We start from the raw sequence: 23,917 nt of genomic DNA, 5'->3' as shown, positions 1-23,917 counted from the left end.
TTTACTGGTACTATATGATTTAGGCCTATGTATGTAAGTTAGCATAAGTCACGTCAAGTTTCCATTTTGTTTGTCAAGTCTCCATCCTGTCCCCAGGCCCGGTTGTGTAACCCAAGACTCATACCTACCCCTCCTATGTAGCTTGGTTCCTGAATGAATGGGGATGAATGCGGGTGCTTGAGAGACAATGGCAGTAGGCCTAAAAACAGCTCCCTTTGAATGACCGAACCATCAACACCAATACCTGGACCAACGACCCAACCCTTGAAACCACCTTCAGCATTCAAGAAACAAAAGATGAGGCAACCCACCATTGTGTCAAGGCTGCACATGTTCAGTAAGAACACCTGGAGCCCTCTAGAACAAAACTGACTTTGCAGGGACAGGTCCTCCCCACAGGGGATCAGAGGTAGTCTGCCCCATAAAAGGGGTAATGAAGACTGACTCCTTGGGATGCCCTCTCCATCTGGACCAGCACCATGCCACACCACCTATCCACCCAGAGGCCCTGCTGGAGATCCCGCTCTGGACAACACCTACTGGACAAGGACCCCTTTCCAGCCTGGATAGGTAGCTATCACCCCTCACCCCCTCTTCAACCAAGGACTTGGACTCTGCTTCTCTTCCCTACCTGGACTCCAGCCCTTCCACTGAGTCTCTTTCTCCTGCTGCCATTGCGAGTGTGTGCGTGTTTACACACGTGCGTGCACATGCATGTGTGAACCAATAACGTCATGGGGCTGTGTAGCATGTTCTCTGTGTAATAAAACTTTATTTGGACCCCTAAGTTGGGTTTTGCTTTACTATGGTTTGGCCCTGCTCCAATCTCTGCTCCTCGCCCCTCTAACTTCTGCCTCATTTCTCCCTCTCCTGCTTCTGGCTCATTGCCACCTCCAACACCTGTCCTGAACTCCTCTCTGCCTCCAAACCCCCTGTCTCTTTGCCACCGTCTTATCCCCACTGCCTTTTCCTTTTCCCCTGAACAACGAGGTTTCTGCCTCAGTTTTGGCCTGGCTGTCTCCTCCTTGCCACCACTTATCTCCCCCGCCAATAACTCAGCTGTCTGCCTCAGTTTTCAGTCCCAAGCTCCCAGGTTTCTGTCTCTCTCTCTTTCCTGGCTGTCTCCTCCTTGCCACCAGGCTGGTTTTTTTGGGTTTTTTCTTTCCCTTGCACCAGTGACCTCCAGTAACCCTGGGGCCACTTGATCTTAAATAAACCCAAGCCTCAGTTCCTCAGTCAACTTCTCTCTAGCCCACCGGTTCTAATCCTGGTTCTGGCAAATTACACTCCCTACACTTTAACTTTCTCTCTCTCACCTTAACTTTCCCCCAAGTATTCCAGGTACCCCAAGGCCACACATATATACCGTACCATCCAAGTTAGGAACTTACCTATGTGTAGGTGGGTTGTGTGTGTGTATCACTGTGTGCATGATATATGAATTAGTGATCTGTGTATTTGTACTGAGTGTGCAGGTATTGACAATTGATTTTTGTCTAATTTTTAGTGTGTATGTGCTTGAATTGGTGATAGGTATGCATGTGCCTAGGCTGGTTTGGATGTGTACATGCCTAAGCTGGTAGTGCATGTGTGTATGTGTGTGTATGCACCTAATTGATTTGTGTGTTTGTATATGCAATTATGTCACACCCGCCTGTCTAACAGCGCAATGGTGAGATCCTGAGAGTTGGCCTGACCCCACAGGGCAACAGTCTAGTGGGCACGTCTATGTGTTCATTAATGTGCTGTAATTATGATGCATTAAGTGTAGTACCTGTAATAACAGGTACTAAATTAATGTACTGTAATTGGCGCTACTGTGCGTTAGCGCACATGAACACTTTTTGTGTGATGCTTAATGTGTAATGGACTAATCTACTGCGCATTAGCATGATTTCTGCCAGCTGCGCTAATGTGCAGTACAATTAGTCCAACAGGCATTAACCATCTTGTGTAGACACACCCACTGTCTGCCTGCAGTGTCTGCTAATGTCTCTTTCACTCCGCAAGTAATAATTTTTTTCTTCTTGAATAATTTTGCTCTTCCACTAATCAGATTACCTTTTCAACTCCACTTTTCTTGCTTTACAGACACTCCTTGTAAGATGTTTTTGCTTCTACTTTAGAGTTCTTCTTCATTTCTTTAAGAAGTTTGCTTTCATTTATGTTTGGAGTAACATAGGCTTTTGTTCTACCTGCTATTGAACTTAAGCTAAATCTGCTTCTTGCCCAGACGTGAGGAAGAGCAATATGTGCCTGAAAGACTATCAAGCTTCTTTTACAACTATGTAGTAGAGGTGCATCGAGAAATTGGTGCCATATCAGACTGGCACCAATAAAAGGAAAATAAAAAATTATCAGCTATCAGCTTTTTTGTTTTTGGCTGGTGTAGCCAATGATGTCACCAATAAATACAATATGCCTTCTGGCTGGGGCCCCCATGGTGAGGGAGAGAACGAGACAGGGGCTGGGGCTAGAGGCGTTGGCCAGCCATGGCGCTGAAAGGGACCTGGGGCCAGGAGCAGGATGGAGCCATGGGCGATGCATCCAGGGGCGCAAGGAGGGAGAGGGAGACTCCTCATTGCTGCATGCACCCCCCAGGGGAGACACTGGGGGGTCATGTGCCCCCCCCCCAGATTTGTGCACTGGATGGGTACGGGCTGCCTGCTTGGGCTTGGGGCTCTCCGCTCTGCTGCCATTGCTCTGGGGGCCCCATGCTGGCCATGCACCCGTGCCTGCCCAGCAGCAGTGGGGGAAGCAAGTTGTACTTCCTGCTATCAGGTGGGCAGGGGACATGCAGGCAACATGGAGCTCCCGGGGCAAAGGGAGCAGAACAGAGAGCCCTGAGCCCACAACAGGCAGCCTGCACCCACCCTTGCCCTGCTTGGCTCCACTCCAGTTAAAAGTGTCCTGACACTTAAAAATAGTGGTGGCAGCACTTGGAACTAAAGCTCATTTGACGTGCTTTAGTTCAAGTGCCTTGTAACAGGGTGGCCTCCTCATCAGGTCTTTACTGGCAGCCCTGCTCCTGGGGTAACTGCCAGCTTTGCTCGCTTGCCATGCCTTGATGGAAAAATATGAGAGTTGTTAATAAGGCGGGAGGCGACCCATTGCTCGCCCTGCTGACAAGGGCCTAATACCCGCTCCGACCTCCCCTCCATGGGTCCCATGCCTCGCAGATGTTACTCTGGCGTTACTTCTCTGGCCTATGGCCAGGGCAAACTGGGCACAATTGTAGCTCTTTCTACAGCCCCAGAAGACCATTCATATGCCACCCCCTCTCAACAGGGTCCCACTCACTCCGCTGGCTCTCACCCAGCCTCTTTCATACTGCCCTTGCTCAGGGGCCACACTCATCCCAACCGGCCTCACCAGGCTTCAGGCTTAGCTACCACCTGGGCACGGTCCCAGGTCTCTCCTCTGGCCTGAGCTCTGCCTCAGGGCTCCTTAATGAGTTCTGGGCTCCCCGTGCTTGTTAGAACACCACCAGGGATGCAGGGCTGGAGTTATAAGGTGCCCCAGCCTGCCTTTCACCAGGGAGGTAACTGGCCTGGCATTTCTTGGGGGCTCCCACGCCACTAGGAGCATCGCCAGACCACCCTTCCCCGGCAGGGTACAGTTTTACATCATACTCAGGACAAGGGGTCATCTCTTCCCCATAGCCCCTGCCCTTACTTCCTGACTATGGCCGGAGCAGCCTCTCAGCCTGATGTTACCTCCTTCCTCTTGCAGCAAACTGAAGCCCAGCTTATATCCCTGGGTTCAAAATGGCTACCCTCATCAGGCACCTGGCTGCTGCCTGTTTTCTGCCCTTAAAGTGGCAGGCACCAAAGGTGCCCTGCCACATGCCCCCATCACCATTTTTAAGTGCTGGGACGCTGATCTCCTGGACAAGCTGACCACTGCTCTGTCCCACTCCCCACACTGGCCCCAGATCCTATTCACTGCCTTGGCTGGGCAGTGCCCCCAGCTCTAGCCCCTCTCCCTCCCTCACTGTGGGGACTTCAATCTTTCCAGTCCCCAGCCCCTTCCCTCCACAGACTTACCTGTACAGTATTACTGTCCCCACTGCCTGGATGCATTCTTGTAAATCAGTTATGGATTGGTATCAGCCGATATGGCTGGTTAATGGCTATCAGTATCGGCCAAGAAAATCTTTATTGGTGCACCCCTACTATACAGTGGACTCACTAAAAGATACCACAAAAAAACCCTTTTTTCTCAAGAAGTAGTAAGTAACTAAAGAGATGCTGGACAGTAATGTATAAAAATGTTGTTAGTCAAATATAAAACAAACCAGAAAACCAGTTTCCCTTCTAAATATATCCACTCATTAATGTCAGTCAGTAGGAACACTCTGGGAGAAGCAGGAATACATTTTCAAAGTGGCACATGGAAGTGGCTGCAAACCATTATTTTATTAATGAAGTTTATCAACTTATCTCCTAACAGACAACTATTAAAGTGGAATCCATATGGTGCACAGCCAAGTATTTTTGTATAAAACCAACATGTTCTGTGAATGACAAGGAATGACAATGTTCATTCTGAAAATCTTAATTAATACACTGTAATATATTGGAAGATTTTGCCCATAAAGAGGGCAGGGAAGAAAGATATACTCCAAAATTAATTTTTGTATGCCATCAGCAAACACTTAATTAAATTTCCCACTTTTGTGATATATGACCACTCAGACGTAAAAAATAGGAAGGAAGAAAAGTAAACTATTAACCAGCACACACAGATATGCTGGTTAATATTTTACTTTTCTTCCCATTTTTTCACTCAAGTTCAATTAAATTTGCAAAGAAAACAGGATTTGTTTAATCCTCAAGAGTTCTAGTTCTATACCCATTTACTAGCCTAGAATCCATATGAGCTACTGAATGTGGTTAAAACAAACAAACAAACATCTATTGGAATGAATTTAAAACTTCAGCTTCATTGTTACAAAACCTTATGGGACTGGGAATAATAAAGTTCATTTAATAAGATCTCTGCTGCAACATCATAATAAAAATCTCAGTACCTGCCATTGGGACTGTTAAAAGCTGGGGTTTGTTATAAGGGATTATATTGTATTATTCACTCCAAAGCCAGAATAATAGGTACCCTCTCAGATACTTCAATTTTTTGTCTTAATTCAATCTGTAGGTCCAAAAGAGCCATCCCCCACTGGGAGGTTCTTCTCCCATCTGCACTGCATAGAAGGTTTAAAAAAGTCACCGTAAATTGTCAAGAGAAAACTCCTATCATAGAAGCAGGTAGGTCTTATGCCCTAGGCAATTGCCAAGATCAGACCTTTCTATACTACACATTGCTATAAGGAGCCCAGGGAGACTGCTGAGAGTACATCAAGCAGGACTCTGGCTGTAAAAGTGGGTGGCACAAATGTGGCTTGGGGACATTGTTTTCCTGAATTACTGGGTTGCCTCTTCTATGTCCTTTGTAGCATTACTGCAGCATAGAACTGGACCCTCCTTCACTATTCATGCATAAAGTAAGTAGACAGCTTCATAAAGCCACCCCCAGAAATCCCACCACTTTTTCCTGTTTGGTTGGGTTTTGTTTAATTGTAAAATCTCAAATGTTGATTAATTTCTCTCTCTCAAAGTTTATCCTTCCCTCTTCTTACTTATAGGTCTAAGCCTGTTTTGACATCTGTTTGGTAGCATTAGTTATATGCAGCAAAAAAAATGCTAAAGGTAGTTACCCTCTTTTATTATTCACATATTATCCATTACTAGATTTTACAGGGAAACTGCCCCCCCCCAAAAAAACAACAAAAAACCCACAGACCACCACACTTCTGAGGTCTAAAATTCAGCTTATGGATTGCTCATAAAACACTTGTCTCCATTATTGCTTTTGATAGTCACTTATTGTGATTCATTATTCATGTTCCATAATTGGCTATTTGGATCATATGATACTGCATCTTCTCCCCAATTAGTGGATAACTCCTCTTTCCAAAAACTCTGCCAAAATTTGAATGCAAACACTCATCATGCACATGAATTCAAAATAGAATTCCGAGAACCCTTCTTATCATAAGCTATTTGCTAATTAAATGTTTCTCATATAAATGTTTGGGAATATACTAACCCATACATAACAAAAAGGACAGACTCCATTATAATGAGTAAAAAGAGACACTGTTGATACTTCAGGACACAAATGGACCTAATGTTCTTGGCTCTTTAACTTGCATAATAAACCCCACACAACATTGTGCTACCTAACGTTATCACAGAAGGCTCCACAACTCTAGACCCCAAAAAGGACTACTAAAAACTTTTCTATGTAAAGTAAGGGTGTCATGAATATTCTTACAATGAACAGCTCAAAAGCCCCTTTTAGATTCTTTGGGCATCTTTACATGTGCTCCAAGGTGGGCGCTTTAATTACAGCAGCTTTTGGAAGCCGCTCTAATTAAAGCACCCGCAGCATCTTGTGTATTCAGCAAGCTTTAGTTCAACAAGCTTTAGTTAAAGTGCCCACACTGCCATTCTGAAGCTCATGGATGCTGAATACATGAGACACTGAGGCTGCTGGAGGTGTCAGGCATGTGTGTAGGTGCCCTTTGTGCTGGGACCATTTGATGGCCCACAATTGGGAGTGGCTACAGTCTCCACATCAAGTCTTGAAATGATGACAAGATGTATGCTCTGCCCACTCCTGAAATGTACACATCAAATTCCAGAAATTAAGACACTTTTTATATGGTGGTTTCCAAAGTGTTATGGGACATACCACATCTAGTGTAAAAACTGATATAAAATACTAAATTGAGGTTACAAAGGTCACACCATTTTTAATTAATCTGGGCATTTTAGGGGTGCTCTATTTGCTATGCACACTCATTAAAACTCTTGTATAGAAAACAATAATAAACAAAAATAGAACTATCAAACAAAAGAAAAATAATTCTTGTTAATTTTATCAGAACAGGACTGATGATATTGCTCTTGTGCAAAAAATAATGGCTTTTAAAAACATTTCTGAACCAGTCTTTTTAGTTTCTGTTTTTTGGTGTTTTGGGTTTGTTTTTTTTTTATAATAGCACAACTTTGAGTCGATTCTTAAGTTTGCTCAATTTGATAGGCCAAAATGGAAACATTAATTCAATTTCAAACATTATATCAGTTTCCTCAAAATAATTTTAAAAATATTCAAAATGGTTACCTCATATACATTGAACTGTGATTGCCCTCTAGACAATTCTCTATAACTTGTTGTGAATTCTCCGATGAAATCATGGCTAGAAGAAAAGTTTTCATATCAATACATGAAGGACAAACTACTTTGAAGGTATGCTTTGTATATTAATGGAAATAAAAAATGGCTGATATATGAATTTACATCTGAGAAAGAAATGAGGAAAAAAGAAAACAACTGTACAATTCTGTTGATTTACAGATAAATGCATGTTCATTACTCTTTCTCCCCAAATTATAATTCTGAGTAGATTTGATTGAATCTTTCTGTTCATATTACTTCAACATAAAATTAAGGACTAGACTGCAAACCAACTCCGGAGAACCAATTCCAAATAAAGGCAAGAAAAAAAACCCACTCCTATGTTCTGTTGAGTTGGTTGTTACACCAAAGGGGTAAAGCCAAGACTCCTCTTATTCCTTGTCCCAGCTTCAGAGGTAAAACAGTGGCCTCACAAGCTGCTCGCAGACGTCGATAAAAACAAAACAAAACAAAACAAAAAACAAAACAAAACAGCATTTTACTTTAAACTTGGCATGCTCCCATGCCAAGTCCAGCACATGCCCAGAAGAGGCAGTGCATCAGTTGCAACTGGCTTTTCCAGTGTCTGTATAGATTGGGCACTTCAGCGGGGCTTTTTTGGCACTTTTATCTAATAGCTGATTCAATCAGCTATTAGATAAAAGCACCAAAAAGCCCCGCTGAAGCACCCAATTTACATAGAAGCTGCGGAGCTGGGTCAAAGTAACGTGCTGCTACTTCCTGTAAAGTGCATTTTTTTATTTTTCTCCCCACATCTGCCAGGGCCCACAGAAGCTATTCACTTCATTGCGCTGAAATCCCCTGAGCATGGAAGTTATACAGGGGGTCAAGAAAATACCTTCTACAACATTAATGGGCATGGGTGACCTATAATTTGAAATGGAATTTTTAAAAATCTTATGATTTAGTTACCTACATAAATTATACTTAAAATACTGCAAATTCCTAATCGGAGTATAAATCAGAATCATAGAAATTAAGGTTGGAAGGGACCTCAGGAAGTCATCTAGTTCAACTCCCTGCTCAAAGCAGGACCATTCCCAATAGATCATCCCACCCAAGGCTTTGTCTAACTGGGCCTTAAAAACCTCCAAGGACAGAGAGTCCATAACCTGTTTCAGTGTTTTACTACCCTCCTAGTAACAAAGTTCTTCCTAATATCTAACCTAAATTTCCCTTAAGTACTTAACTTCCCGTTAAATACTTAAATATAAATTTAGAGAAAGTTTTATATTGTGAGAGGAGCAAGGTTAAAGATTTTTCAATGACAGCGTTTCTAGATTTACTTCCAAACAACACAAAATACATCAGAAATACACATTTCACTTTAGTAAAATCCTACCTTTATCAACAAAACAAAAATCAAAAAACACCTACACAACCTGGAAAATATTATTTAAAGGATCTCCACCCATTTTACCACCACCTAAGGGGAAAACAGTAGCAGAGGCATAGCGCCACAGCTTCACATCAGGGGCAGCTATGAAGTTCCCAGGCAGCACAGGCTCCTGTTGTGCTGATCCCAGTGACACAATCAGCTTCCACTCTGGCAATGGCTGCTTTTGCACTCCCCCACAAAACTTCTCTCAGTTAGGACCTTGTTACAATTTGTACTTTGAGCTGCTCAAGTGTTGATCAATGTTAGTGGTAGCTTGAGTTTTGAGCAGTCACACCCTTCAGCAGTCAGCTAGCCACTGAAGGATAAAATAAAAAGTAAAAAAAAAAAAAAATTAAAAAGAAATAAAGGGGAAGTAAATTAAAGAAGGTTTCATGTCTTAATAAACTGGGATTTGGGATTGGGGGGGGCAGTTGTGCTTCCTGGTGTGGCTGGGAGGTGGGAGTGGTGAGGGAAGGGGGTTTTGGGGTAGCTACTGTCCCTGCCTTGTGAAGGAAGTCCCAGCTCACGGGGACTTGATCCAGTCCCCTACATCGTCTGCCCCCTCACCCTCGCAGAGACTATGCTTTTGGACCCACCTATGTCCTGTGACCTGACTAGCTGAAATGTGCTCTGCAGCCTGTTTACAAGAGGTCACACACCTGGGTGTGGAAAGGTCACACACCTGGGTGCAGAAAGGTCACACACCTGGGTGCAAGAAGGAGAGTTAGGTTGGTGCCAAAACTGCCCTCTGGGCAGTAGAGTCTTGGGGGTAAAAAGTTTATCCACATAGCACAGAAGGGTGGGGGATGGGACACTGCATCTTGGCCTGCTGAAGGGCAGCAACTTAGGCTGTTCATCTGCGGGGAGTGGCCACATGTTAATGGAACATGAACTGGGCAACATGGATTTGCCTGGAGAGCGGATCTGGAGCCCTAGCAAGAGAGGAGGAGGAGTACATTCCACTGGTGGAAGGCCAGGCTTCCCCAAGATCGGGAGGATTGAGACCACCGCAACCAAAAGGAAGGAACGGGTGGTGGTACTTGAAGACTCCCTTCTGTGGGGGGTGAAGGCATCCAGCTGTTGGCCTGACCTGTTGTCTCAGGAGGTCTGCTGCTTGTCCAGACCCTGAATCTGAGCTGTCACAGAAGGATTACTGAGACTCATCCAGCCCTCTGACTACTACCCCATGCTGCTTGTGGGCACCAAAGATACCGGCAGGGGTGACCATGAGCAGATCAAAAGTCACTACAGGGCTCAGGGTTTTGTTGTTCCAAAAAGGATTGCTAGGAAGAGATGGGATCCACCTGATAAAGAAACGGAAAGGCATCTTTGCAGACAGGCTTGCTAACCTAGTAAGGAAGGCTTTAAACTAGGTTCACTGGAGGATGAAGACCAAAGCTCTGAAGTAAGTGGGCAAGCAGGTGACCTGGAGGAAGTGCAAGCAAGAGGGGTCAACAGGGGAAGCCTTCTCAGTTTTCCTCAGAAAGTAGAGCAATCAGCTAGATACCTCAGATGTTTGTACACAAATGCATGGAACCAAGGAAACAAACAGGAAGGACTGGAAGTCCTTGCACAGTCCTGGAACTATGACATGATTGGAATAACAGAGACTTGGTGGGAGCTCGTATGACTGGGGTACTGTAATGGATGGGTATAAACTGTTCAGGAAGGACAGGCAGGGAAGAAGAGGAGGAGGAGTTGCGCTTGATGTAAAAGAGTCGTATGGCTGCTCAGAGCTCCAGTATGAAACTGGATATAGGTCTGTTGAAAGTTTTTGGATTAGGGTCAGAGCAACAAGTGTGACGTCATGGTGGGTGTTTGCTATAGACCATCAGACGTGGAGGATGCGGCTTTCTTCAATTAGTGAAGGTTACCAGATCACCTTGGGTTACCAGATCAGAAGCCTTGGGTTCTCATGGCAGACTTCAATCACCCTGACATCTGTTAGGAGGGCAATACAGCAGTGCACAGGCAATCCAGGAAGTTTTTGGAGAATGTTAGGGACAACTTCCTGATGCAAGTGTTTGAAAGGTCATCTACGAGCCATGCTATTCTCAATGTGCTGCTCATAAACAGGGAAAAATTAGTGGGGAATGTAGAAATGAACGGCAGCTTGAGCAGCAGGAACCATGACATGACTGAGTTCAGGATCATGAGGAAAGAAAGGAAGGAGAGCAGCAGAGTAAGGACCTTAGAGTAGATTTCAGAAAATCAGACTTCATTTCACTCAGGGAACTGATGGGCATGATCCCCTCGGAGGCTGGTCTGAGGGTAAAAGGAGTCCAGGAGAGCTGGCTGTACTTTAAAGAAACCTTACTGAGAGTGCAGGAACAAACCATGCAGATGTTCAAGAAGACTAGCAAGTATGGCAGAAAACTAGTCTGGTTTAGCAGGGAACTCTTCAATGAGCTAAAACACAAAAAGGAAGCTTACAAGAAGTGGAAATTTGGACAAACTACTAAGGATGAGTAAAAGAGTATTGTTTGGGCACGCCAGGATGAAATCAGGAAGGCCAAAGAGCAAGCAGAATTGCAGCTAGCAAGGCAGGTGAGGGGTAACAAGAAAAGTTCTTACAAGAATTACAAGTTTTAAAAGCTGGAGGCAGCTGTATCAGAAATAGGATCAGTATCAGCCAATACGCCTCCTTAAATAGAAGCTATTGGTATCAGCCCCCGAAATCTCTATTGGTGTACCCCTAGTTCTTTTAAAAATGACAGCTTCTTTCTTTCAATATTCTTAAAATGGCAACCATATCCTTCAAGAAGGCATGTGGAACTACACAGGCCATGGGACACAAGTTCCATAAAGACCAAAGATGATCTCCTATATTATCTTTGGGTGTTGCAGCACTGAAATAAATGCACAATGAGGATGGAGGAGCTCCCCAAGTGGAGCTCTCACGTCCTAAACTTGAAAAGGGGCACAATTTAACAATCCAAGAAAAGGTAAAAGCCTTCAAATCAGGGTGCTGCTAGTGTTTCTGGGGAGTTTCTAGCACACAGGCCACAAGTGGCATCTGCATTCGCTGTGTGTAGCATGCATCAGATCAGGGAGCAGACAGTGGTAGATAGGGCAGGGAGCACAAAGCAGAGTGGCAGATTAGGCAGAGAAAGGGGATGAGAGTGGCCCTCAGGGGTACTAATTAGAAGTGCCATCCACAGTTTAATGTGCAACACGTGCAGTTTGTGGCACAGCAAAGATGTCTGTGGTGCCATAAACCACATGTGCCTACACATCTGGATCTAGCCAGGGAGGACATAGGGGTAATTTGTGGCATGCCTGCAGAAAAACTTGACTCACTAATCTAAGTATCAAGCAGATCCATAGTAGTACTGGAAATCAATCTGTTCTTGTGCCAATAGATTAGGCATTGGTATGGGTTCCTTCTAAGACCTGAGGTTGAAAGGATTTGTTTCCCAGTGCTCAATTAGGGTCACCAGGCAAATAAGGGTACTGGAATAAACAGTAGAATACATCTCTCTCTCAGAACTGAGAGACCTGTGTGTGTTGACCCTTAGGTTTTAGAAGTCCATCAACTATCATGTAAGCCTGGATCTGAAGCACTCCGTAATGCAAGATTTGTTTTGGAAGATCAATACTTCCACTGGCACTTACTCTGAGTGCTGAAAATACATCTTTCTCTTAGGAAAGAGAGGAAGAGGGCATTTAATATTAACAGTATTCATAAGTCTATAGTTTTGAGGATCTTTCTCTTCCCCAGCTTTTGCATTTGAGGAAGACCGTCTATGTAGAGAGATACAAAAGTACTATGTGATCAGACTTTCACTCTCGTGCAATGCCTGCTGTGACACCCTAACCAGATATATGATTGTCAGCAATTCCATAATTAATGACCCTTGTCAAGACAAGTTAGATATTATATGTTCCAACTGGTGACTGACATCTTTTGAAAGATAAAATGTTTTATTTGAATCCAGACTTCTTAGATCTGCCATTTTCTAATGGTCTATAAAAACAAAAACCTTAAAATACCTCAAACATTTTAAAAGAAATGTATAATTTTATTATCAGTCTAATGAGCTAAAACTTGGGAAAAGTGGGAAATAAGTATCAGTTACAAACCAGTGAGTGGGGAAGGGATTAAGGGTTCAACAATCTCCTGTGCAGATACAACGAGACTTAATTCCTTTTGCGATAGCTGAACCCATGGATTAATACACATGTACTCCCATGTTAAGGCACTGTCTTTGATTCAGAAAATACATAGAAGAAAGTGTTCATTACATTAGTAGCACCAATGGTGGAATGAGACAAAGATGGAAAAACGTATTAGTTTGAAACAGAAATTGTAAATACAAAATGTATTTTTGCTCTATCATGTAAAATAGCACCATAGTGCATAAAGCATAACAAGTGTTTCAATTTCTGTTACAGTGTAATTACTTGTGACAAAGGAATGCTTATAGATTTAGAAAATGTGTTAATGTGGTGCATATTTTGGTATACTAATTAAAAACTACTTCAAAATGAAGGAGAACCTAAAAATACATACTTTTTCAAACATGTAATATAATTTGTGACACTGGCAGTAAGAAGCTCAATCAGATAAGCTGGTTAGCTTTTTTCCCCCTTTCCCAGAGCAAGGCTTGTTGGAAAAGAAACAAGAAAACGAGATCAAGATCCCTGAACAAATAATAATTCATTTGTGAATGCTACAGGCCAGACTGCAGAATACATTATATATTAAGTAGGTGAGCACTGCCTTATCCAGAAAGATCTCTCACAAAGCTTTTCTGAATATTGCCCCATGCCACTCTGCACTTACCTTAAAGAAGTGGGCAACAACCATTGAAATGTAGTAGTGGTTTACACAGCAAAGGGAAATTGCCTAACTGTGTAATGAGAACACAATGCACAAGATGAAAGGCTAACCTAAGTCGCTTTCTCCGTGCAGAATATCATGTATAAAATGATAGTGCTCTGCTGCTCCCTGCTTCTCCCCCGCCCCCCATAACCAAAATAGGTAGTAAAGGGAGAGAAAAAACACAGAAGAAAATATTTTAGAAATAGTCTTCATTCCTGGTTTTTAGCTCCTAAAACTTTATAGCTATTTAGATTTAGGTGTGAGAATAAGAGACACTTAGCATGTATAAGACAAAAGCCTTGAAGGAAACATTCAATGTTTCCTAAAAGAGCCATCGCTTTCCTAAGAGAAACCATGGGTGTGCACATGTTCAGGCTTTTTCTCCCAGAGTAAAAATGGCTGCTTCAGGAGAAAAAATAACCTGGGAACAGACTAAGGAAGTTTGGAACATGCCCTCCCTTCTTCCCTTCATGCTCAGCTCCAAGCTCTCCACTCTTCGGGGCCTCAGCTTTCAAATATCTGTACATGCAGCTCTGGGTAAATTTCTCTTTGAGGACAACAAACTTGGTACAATTCTCTCCTATTATTTGAATGGGTGTATGCAACCAGGTCTGAGTTGACATTGACTCCTTAAGCCCCATAGCATTTTAGGAATAACAGAAATTGTCAGTCTGTGCTTCAGCCTGACAAGTATTCAGATTTATTATCTTCTTCAAGTTTCATGGTTTTTATTAATTTTAGATTTCTGAGAATATTGGACAGCATAGCTAATTTTTATGAAAGCCTAGTGTGCAACTTCAGTTTTTAATTTTAATATCTAGCAAAGAAATTTACATCATAGGCTCAAATATTAATATCATCGAGGTCATTTTCCTTGGTAAAGCAAATCTTTCTGGATTTGCAAGGGAATAGAGGAAAAGTAAATCAGAGCATAGTCTGTATGACGATGGAGAGCCAGCTTTCTAATATAACTTAGTTAATTTTGCAATACTGATTTTAATTGGTAAATACATTATTTTGCCTGGACAAAGAATGCCTTAGCAAGTGGGATGATTTTGTATAAGCAGGAGTCATATGCTGAAAGACAACATATGATGAAAATAACTGTTTATAAAATCAGAACAGAACTGAAAGAACAAAAGCAGAGAACCAGGAAAATAAAACTGAATCTGTTTGAGATAATTAGCAATGAAGATATGACCTGGCAGAAGAAGTAAGGTAACTTTGCTTTAGCTGGGTTGCAAAAATGGAATGGGTAGCTTTAGAAAAAAACAGATGGGAAAATAATTGGTTAAAAGACAGGACTCAGGAATGACAAATAGCTAACAATCATTTAATTTCAGAGTGTGCGCCAAACTTAAAAATAGACATTGCATGACTTTCCCCATCTACCATGAGAGGTTTACTTCTTTTACCAGGTATAAAAAGAAATATAGATAGGGGCTTACTTAATTCATAATTCTGTAGAAATCACAAAATTGGGTACTGTCCATGAAATCAGGCAATGTCTGCAAAATCCACAAAAAAAACCTAACTAAAAATAAAATGCTGGCTCCCAGTGGGAGCCAGTGGTCCTCATGGCCACTGCAGCTGGGCTGTGCAGCCTGCAAGGAAGGGGCAGGGAGCTGCCAGTGTGAAGAGAAGCAACCAACATGGTGGCCACCCCTACCCCTCACTGCTGATTGGCCAAGAGGGCTGCCTGTTATATCAGCCTAGCCCTCTTGGCCAATCAGCAGTGAGGGTGGGGCCGCACAACGGACAGCCCTTCCAGCCAATCAACACCAAGGAGTGGGGCTGCATAACAGACAGCCCTCTAGACTAACCAGCGGCAAGGGGAGGGGCCACCAGGGCTCCTTGGCCAATCAGAGGTGTAGCAGGGCCCCACTGCAATAAGCCTGCAAAAATGGTGGCCAGCCCCACCATTTGACTGCAAAATTGGCTGCCTGCCTCCTCAATTTCAGTAGGTCCCTAAATATAAAGTATACCACTCATGCATCTTATACAAAAGAAATGTGTAGGAAAATACAAATCATACACTTTTCCATATTCCAACATGAGGATTAAAAGACATACTATACAGAAAGTACAAGCTAGCCATTCCACTGTAGGAAATGTTTTAATTGAAATTTCAGAGAGATCTAGCAGTGACAAAACTACTGACATTTTGGAAACATACTGTCAGAAGATATAGCACAAAGAAAGTAACTCCAATGAAAGAAAGTAGAATGTGAAGGATAAAAAAAGACAAAAAACAATCTGGCTTTCACCTCAACACTTCAAGGACCTACATAAACCTGGGTAACTACCAGCTGGAAAAACAGAAATAAACTATCAAAGGCCTTGTTACAGGCCAAGCACTAAGCAATGAAACAAAGTAAACAAAATGACTTTGAGAAGAGGCTTATTCAAATGTGGGGACCAAATCATAAGGGAAGTGGACAAAATATATGCACCATACTTTGTATCACATGCATGTTAGCTGTGAACCCAACTTGAAGTCCATTACATGACAACAGCAACAACCACCATCTCTAGGGAAAGAATTCAGGTGAACAGCAGAAAACTGGGCCAGAATGGAAGGGAATAGGAGTGTTATTCTTAAAGTTTTGTTAGTACCATGGAAAAAATGAAGCAAGAAACAGCAGGATAGTGAAGACAAACTTCTGATGGAATAGCACAAGTTGTAAGATTAAGCTAAATGACATCCAGATACATGATTATAGCCTCCAGGCAGCAAGGCTATGAGCAATGAAGAATCTGTTTAGTTTGCTGAAGTTTTTCATTCAAAAAGGAATGTTTGCCAATCGTTCTTCAAAATTAAAATGAAAAATTGTAATTTGACTAAAAAAATGCAAATGAAAAATATTGTTACTACTTTTTTTATCTTTACAAATGTTCATAGAAAATGCCAATTTTTACGAATAAACACACAAAGATTTTGGCTGAAAATAATTTTTCCTGTTTTGGGTTTTTTCCCCAGCAAAACTATAACTTTTGGAGAAAAAGACTCAATGAAAGCAAAAATATTTGGGTTTTATTCAAAGTTCTTGAAGGAGAAACATATTTCTTGATCCGCTTTATAAATACTCTTCCCTCTGACAATTTAACCATTGCAAATAGATACAACAATAATTACTAACTATTTAATACAGTTCAAATTCTTTAAATATATTTAGTTCTCCAGGTTTTCAGGTAATTTTGGGGTGGTAATAAACAGTTTGAGCTGTAACAATTCAAATAAATGAAATTTAAAATTTCAATTTAAAGCAATTTTAAAGTGATCAGTAACAAAAAAGATACTGAACAATTTTCTTTACATTAGAAGAAAAATACTCTTGCCTTTAGAAGTTGATAATTCTTCTATCAAAATAATTTCCCAAGCCAAACTTATAAAATGTTAAAACATTTTATCCAACTTTAAAACAAAATAATATGTAATATAATACATAATATAAAAGGATACAAGTGAATTAGGGAAAAAGTTAAGCAGATGTACATTACTTTTTTGAAACAAAAGCAAAATAGCCATTAAGATTAATGAGAACTAGAGAACTCTAGACGGCTTGTATGAACATAAACAGTTTATTCTTTTATATATATTTATACCTCATACAAACATCATGATTAGAAATCATGAAAACGATTCATATAAGAAAACAGCTTACCTTCCATCTCTATCCCAATCATACACCTCTATCTTAATTGTTCTGTCAAAAAAATCACATATAAAACACACCTTACTAAAATGTCTGTTTACACAAAAATAAAATATACTTAAGCTTTGAAGAACATGTTGCAAGCTTTTATAAGTATGTGCTTTGGAAAGTCAGACAGTTTAGCAGTCTGGTTTACGAAGAATGAATACTTCCTTATGAAATACGTCATTAGATTCCAGGGCTTGGCCTAAAAACATGAGCCTCTTCAACATAAGCTATATCAGCCTTGATTTATAATTAAGTTTATTATAGTACAACACATTTTAATTTAACAACAGATGATTCAAATAAAGGTAACTTACTAAATTGTCATTAAAAGACAAAGTTTTACTTTTTACACTTGATTAAGGGAAAGAGAGCAGTGTCAAAGTCCAAAACACAAATCATACCAAATTACAGAATTTAGGAATTCTTAATACCACATTTCTCAGAGTAACACTACAAACAGTTAATGGAAGCTTGCTCCATAGTTCTGAGATATTAAATCATACAGATCCAAACTCAGAACTATGGAGCAAGCTTCCAGTTCATCTGAAAAGGGGCTTGGATGGTGATGTAATAAGTTTACCAAAAACAAAATTATTTAGGACTTTAAATTAGAGAAAAAAACCTATCAAAAGGATCTAAGGAAGTCATGGCGGACTGAATTCAGTGTTGACAAATGCAAGACAATACATACTGGAAGCAATCAGGTACTACCATTCCACACTTCGTATTCGTTAAATTAATGTAACTACTCAGGAAGAAGATCTGGATATCACTGTAGACAGCCCAAAGCAAAATCCTGGCTAAATATGGTGAATATCTGATATCTACCAACTCAGAGGTGGAAGAGCTTTATGTATTTATGCTAAAAGCAAAGAAAGAAAACCTCTTTTTCTTAGACTTGTACCTCTCCCCTTTTTCTCATTTGGCTCCTCATGCATAGAGAGTGGCTATTTTTTTTGACAGAGAACAGAAGGATATAAAATAATCCTATTGGCTTCTTGCCCCCTCAAGGGGGGAGGGGGGTGGGGAGAGGGCTACTTACATTATCCCTAGTCACAATTAGGAGATGCTTCCTAAAACAACTGAAGAATAGGAGACTGGAGTCCATAGTCTCAGGGAGAAAAAAAAACCCTCTTTCCTTGTACCCTCAAACCTCAGGATACCAGGATCAGAGCTGGGAACAGAATAACCAGGCTAATAGTTTGGGGAGCGGTGGATTGCTAATGATATATGTTGTGAGTTTAGAACTTTCATTTTCATAGCATATTTTGTTTCATTCACTTATTTGTAAAGCATGTTTGTTGCCTCTTTTACTTCTCTTAACTAAGGAACTGTGTTAAAATATAAGCAAATGATGCAGATGTAGATTTAACTGAATCAATTTCTTTAATTTTACTCTTTCTTTTTGAACCAATTTTACTCCTTCTAAAATGAAAATAGCCCAACTAAAATTTAAGAATTAGCATCGCTCTTACTTAAAAAGTTTTCTGTGCAGAGATGATTATCTTACCTGTCATAGTCTCCGTTACAGAGTGCTCTGACAGAAATCTTGAATGCCTGCCATACTGGATTTAGTGTATTTTTTATAACTTCTGTCTTGTGACAAATTGTAAAACTAAAAACAAAACAAAACAAAACAAAACCCCCAAAACTTGTTATTAAACAGAGTAAAAGTTCTGTACAAATATTCAACATTCAAAATAAAATATTCTCATCATCATTCTAGTTCAGTTAAAAGGATTTAATTTTTAAGATTCTATAATCACATAAAGAATGAACTGCAGTGACATATGGGGCTAGGGAAATTTTGCCTAACTACAAAAGTGAACTTTGGAATTCATGAACTTTCATTTGAGTTAATTCATGATTTCCATGTTTATCCAACTGAACCACTGCTAAAATAAAAAGCAAAGCTCAAGCATGGTAAGGGCGAGTCCTTGGTATACTTTGACTGGTTGCAGAGGATACAATTGAGAGAGTTCATTTTTTTCTAGATTTGTATTGTCCTACTTGCTAGAAATCCCCTTCACCACATAACTAACCTAAAAGATTTATATGGAACCATTACTCCGACCCAGATCATTTTTCTGAACCATGTGTTTTTCCAAATTCAGAAAGATTTTAAATTGAACAGGCCAAGGGAAGTACAAGGAAACAGAATATTTAGAATGTCAGACTGCTTATAAGTTATAGTGAAGCCAACTGGCTTCAAAGCTTGTTTAGTTGCACACATGGCATCATTTGATCATTCCTATTAGGACAGCTCTGCTATAATTAGCTTGGAAATGGAATTATAGGTAAGTATGATATGTATTGGGATCAAATAAATTTAGGTAGAATTGGCAACTACTGTAACCCCCAAGAACTAGAATAACATTAAGAACTCTTGACTGTTTTGCAGATTGCGCATGTAGGCAGCATGAAGAAACGAACAAAAAACTATGAACCTTAGTCCTCCTGTCAGGAAAGGATTTCCATACTACATATGTGAAAATCAACACTGTATCCAATGGGGGCTGAACCAGGGCAGCAATCCCAGGTGCCAGTTTAGGGGATGGGGTGCAAAAATAGCACCTGCTGGCCAGCTGCATTTGCCCAGGGTACAGAACAGTCCTGTTACACCTCTGGTGAAAGTATTTACTTCTTAACCAAGAAAAGCAAAAAAACCTAAACAACAGCTGTGAAACATGGTCTTATCACCGTAGTTTTACCAGTTCTCATCCTCTCATTCCACTGTTCTGTTTGTATACTGTCCCCCGGCACATTACATTTATTTCAATAGTAGTAGTGCCACACGTTCATCCAATTTTAGTATTCTAAAGTGGCAAATCAGCCACAAACTTATTCTACAAAAAATATGGAACATCTTCATGGCTGGTTTGTATAGTGCCATGAACCAAACATGTGGCTTGTTTCTATCCTGATGCCAATAATCAGCTGACTGTCAGCATCTACACTGGGACTGGGTTTAGCATCAGGACTAGGACAACCTTGGTCCCAGTGCCAAAAACGGGCTGCCGGGTGAGCAGATACCAAAGCTGCCCATAGCAGTCTTTCCTGCCTTGTCATTTAGCCCATGTGGAGGCTGCAGAATAAGGTCCTTTAAAAAGCCAGGTCCCTGTAAATGTTGGAGTTTCCTGCAACCCAGCACACTTCCCAGCTTATCCCTTAGCTCCCAGGAAAGGATGGACCAGTCAACTTCCTAAGCTGGCTTCCCTTCGCCTTGTGCAAATACTGCGTGGGATCAGGATGGGAGGCAAATAAGTTTCTCTCCATGAAGCAAGTTAAAAGCCAAGCCTGCAGGCTGGGCTGCACATGTGGATTTTAAAAGTCCCAGCATGCTCAGAGCCCAGGATCAGAGGCTCAGGATATCTGAAAACGGGCTGCACACAAGGTGTTTTTGGGTTTTTTTATTTTTTAAGGTATCCTGGCACACCAGGACTTTTAAGCACCTCATGTTCAGCCCAGGTACATGCATGGTTTTTAGACATCCTGATGCATCAGGTCCCTAGAGTTAGAGTCTCCCCAGTCCTAGGGTCCTTGCATGCCAGGACTTCTAAAAACTGTGTGTGCAATCCAGCTGCACATGTGATTTTTAGACATCCTGGCACACTGGGAACCCAGGATCAGGGATAGCTTTCTGATCCTAGGACCCTGGCACAGGAGCCCATAGATTTGCAGCTGCCAGGCCAGCGGACACTTACAAACCCATGCCCAGGTTTCCCTGTGCTGGCAGTCGCATGATTATGATCTGTTCCCTGATCCTCACAATTATGCCTGCTGCCATGCACATATGGCATGGCAGGAAATGTGATTGTTGGGATCGGGGTCAGATTCCATTGCCTTATTAAATGAACATCTGCCAGAGCCCTGGAAAAATTCTAACAGAGATTGTGTAATCTTACTTGTCCAAAGCAGCTTCCTGTTGATATGTATGTACAAGACTAGAGCTTATAACTACAGATATCCATAGATGTTAAGCTTTGGGCAACTCTATTGACATTCCTTAAGAGTGAGAGCCTATTATCAATATCCCTTTAGGGTCTATTATGCATCAATTACTACAATTACCTTACATAAAGTAATATTTAAAAAATGCATAACACTGATAAACACTGCTTCAATATAAAGATGCTTCAGAATAAAAATACTTTTAAATGTATAAAAATGATTTATTTTTGTGCTATGCTAAATTATAATATGGACTCTTCATAAAATGAACTATTTATAAAATTGTCTAAACAGCTTAAACCAGGGGTGTCAAAATCACCTGGCCCTATGGGCCAGATCAGCAGTGTGGGGTGGGTCTATACCATTATGCCTAAATCATCCCGGACCAATTCCTGTCCAACCCATTCCTCATCAGCTCCACAGCTTCCTTAGACAGTCTACCATGCACTTGTGTAGAAAAAGATGACCAGTTTCCAAAAGAACTACATAACAGGTTAACTGCTAGTAGAGGAGTTAAAGGAGCTTATAAAGACACAGAACAGAAATTAATGTATTGTAACAGACTTAGAGCATAAAATGTAGGAGATGAGCACATCTGAAAAATATTTATATACTGACGTTCTGAAAATCTGTTCATACGTTCTCTTTCATTTGGGCAGAGTAAAAAGGTAAAATATATTTTTGTGGTGTGAAGGAGTTCTTTAAATCATTTTTGTGCATTAGTATATTAGGCAGATGTTTTTCTTCTATGAACTAATTGTGTTCAAATATGCTATATTATTTATTTTCTATAGTAACAAATTCCATGTTATTCAGTTTTCAGTTATTCCAGTTATTCAGTGTTTTCACAGAGCTTTGTATATACTCATTTAGATTTTAGATTCCCTAGTTGCAGAATTAATTTTCATTAAAATAGCAGCCTTATTCCTACACAGTTATGGCATAATCAATTGGAGGAAAATTTGCTTAGAATCTCATTTATTTTAACAGCTCAGTGATATAGGGTTATGAAATGACACGCAACTTAGTATTTTGACAAGTATCAGAAAAATTTAAAAAATATATCTAACAGCACATAGAAAGAACTAAAAACATTGTCTATTGTACAGCAACAGCAAAAATATAAAGTCATCTACCTGCCATCTTCATTGCTTCTGTAAAATACTAGGAATGGATCAGATTTCCCAAAGAAGTCCTTCTTGTCTAATTTGTTTGCACAAAATTGCATCAGTACAGAATCCTGAAAGAAACCATGGATAATACAGAAACTAATGCATAAATTAAATTCACCATGACAGCTGCAAAAATTAGACAACCAAAACAAGCATTCAAACACACAAAAAAAAGCAAAAAAAAGCGATGAATATTGATCTTTGAGATGATTTCTGCACATTCACATTATTGGCATATGCAGACAGCAGAACTGGTGAAACCTTTAACACATACTCAGAACCACAGTGGTTCCACACACTTGGAAGGACCTTTCAGTGTCTTCAGGTCCAAAATTGATATGAGGATTCAAAGATGGGGATGCAGGGAGTGTGAATGTGCACAGTTCACCTCAAAATACTTTGATTACAGGTGAGTGACCTTTATTTCAACACCAAGTTCAACCCATGACAGCTCAATAAAGCACTATTCCTGTCTCTGCATGATGGGACTGTCTACCTATTAGATAAACAAAGATTGCAGTAATGCCTTATCAAACTGTGTGCGTCTGACTTAAATGCCAGATACAAAAAAGAATGTGAAAGTATAGAAAACAGCTTCAAGTGGGGAGTCTACAGGTTTTTAATATGGTAATCAGAGTCTTAACTGACAAATTCCGAATCCTGAAGCAGTGGCGGTGCATAGGGCAAGGACACTGTGGGGGGAGGTATCACTTCCATCTTTTGCTGCCAACCAATGTCAAAAGGCATTTAAAAACTGTGTTTTAGAAGCAAAAAAGGACGTGGTGACACCTCTCCACCACAGCACCACTCCTGCCAGCTACTGTCTCTGTATCATATGCCACTGCCAGACAGGTGCCAGGAACCCTGTTGCTTCTGCTCTGCCCTCCCCACTCCCAAAGCTGGAGCTACTGCATGGAAGTTGTAGGTTGGTAAAGGGGGAGGAAGACAGTAAAGTGAGCCCCACCCCCTCCCCCCCCAGCTCCATTCTGCCTTTCTCCCCATCCCTCCCTCTTTAGGCAGCACCTGGAGCTTATCCCCCTCTTACCCATCCATTGTTACACTACTGATGATGACGACATGTGCAAGTCAGACCACAGACTGCTACAAACACATCTGCAGTGCCACATACCGCACAGACCGCAGTTCTCTGTGCTGCAAGGGCACACTGCCCAAGTGTGCTCTGCTCCATTTTTTTCCCCTGTGTTTTTTTTTTTTAACCCCTGGATAGCCAGGGGTCAAAAAACCCTGAAGCAGTGCATGCTCAGGCAGCATGCACCCCTAAACAGTGGAGCTGGGCTACTCGGAGCTGCACTGCAGTTGCCAGCCAGGCTCCGCCTGGCAGGATCGCAGTGGCTGCAGCTCCAGGAGGCCCCCAGGACCCCAGGTAAGGCTACTGGGGCCAGCACAGTGCTGGCCCCAGCCTCCCCTACATCACCCGGGGCAACTTGCTGCGCACCAAAGCATGCGTGGCACAGACATTCCCTGGGGACAAGAAGTGGTGGCACAAGGTGCGCCGCTGCTACTTGTCCCTGGGGAACCAAACGTCTACGTACATCTGGACATGCTCATTGGGTGTAGACAAAGGGCCACTTTATTTTTATGAAAGTCCATGACAATTTATAGT

General features: G+C 41.3%; 1 protein-coding gene across 2 annotated transcripts in view; it reads right to left on the bottom strand.

Annotated features, from left to right (window-relative positions):
* Window positions 1–23,917, bottom strand: part of CPNE8 (copine 8) — a 168,139-nt gene that overhangs the window by 57,358 nt on the left and 86,864 nt on the right. For both annotated transcript variants that reach the window (XM_014606507.3, XM_006260035.4), the window contains exons 8-11: window positions 22,258–22,361; window positions 18,681–18,785; window positions 17,132–17,173; window positions 7,189–7,264 (exon numbers count right to left, since the gene is read on the bottom strand). In XM_014606507.3, the coding sequence (XP_014461993.2) occupies window positions 7,189–7,264; window positions 17,132–17,173; window positions 18,681–18,785; window positions 22,258–22,361 (327 nt within the window). The remainder of the gene's footprint in view (window positions 1–7,188; window positions 7,265–17,131; window positions 17,174–18,680; window positions 18,786–22,257; window positions 22,362–23,917) is intronic.

This window comes from Alligator mississippiensis, chromosome 4 (assembly GCF_030867095.1).
Source record: "Alligator mississippiensis isolate rAllMis1 chromosome 4, rAllMis1, whole genome shotgun sequence".
Lineage (NCBI taxonomy): Eukaryota > Metazoa > Chordata > Crocodylia > Alligatoridae > Alligator > Alligator mississippiensis.
Note: the sequence above shows the minus strand (reverse complement) of the source record. Positions and strands in the feature narration are given on the sequence as shown.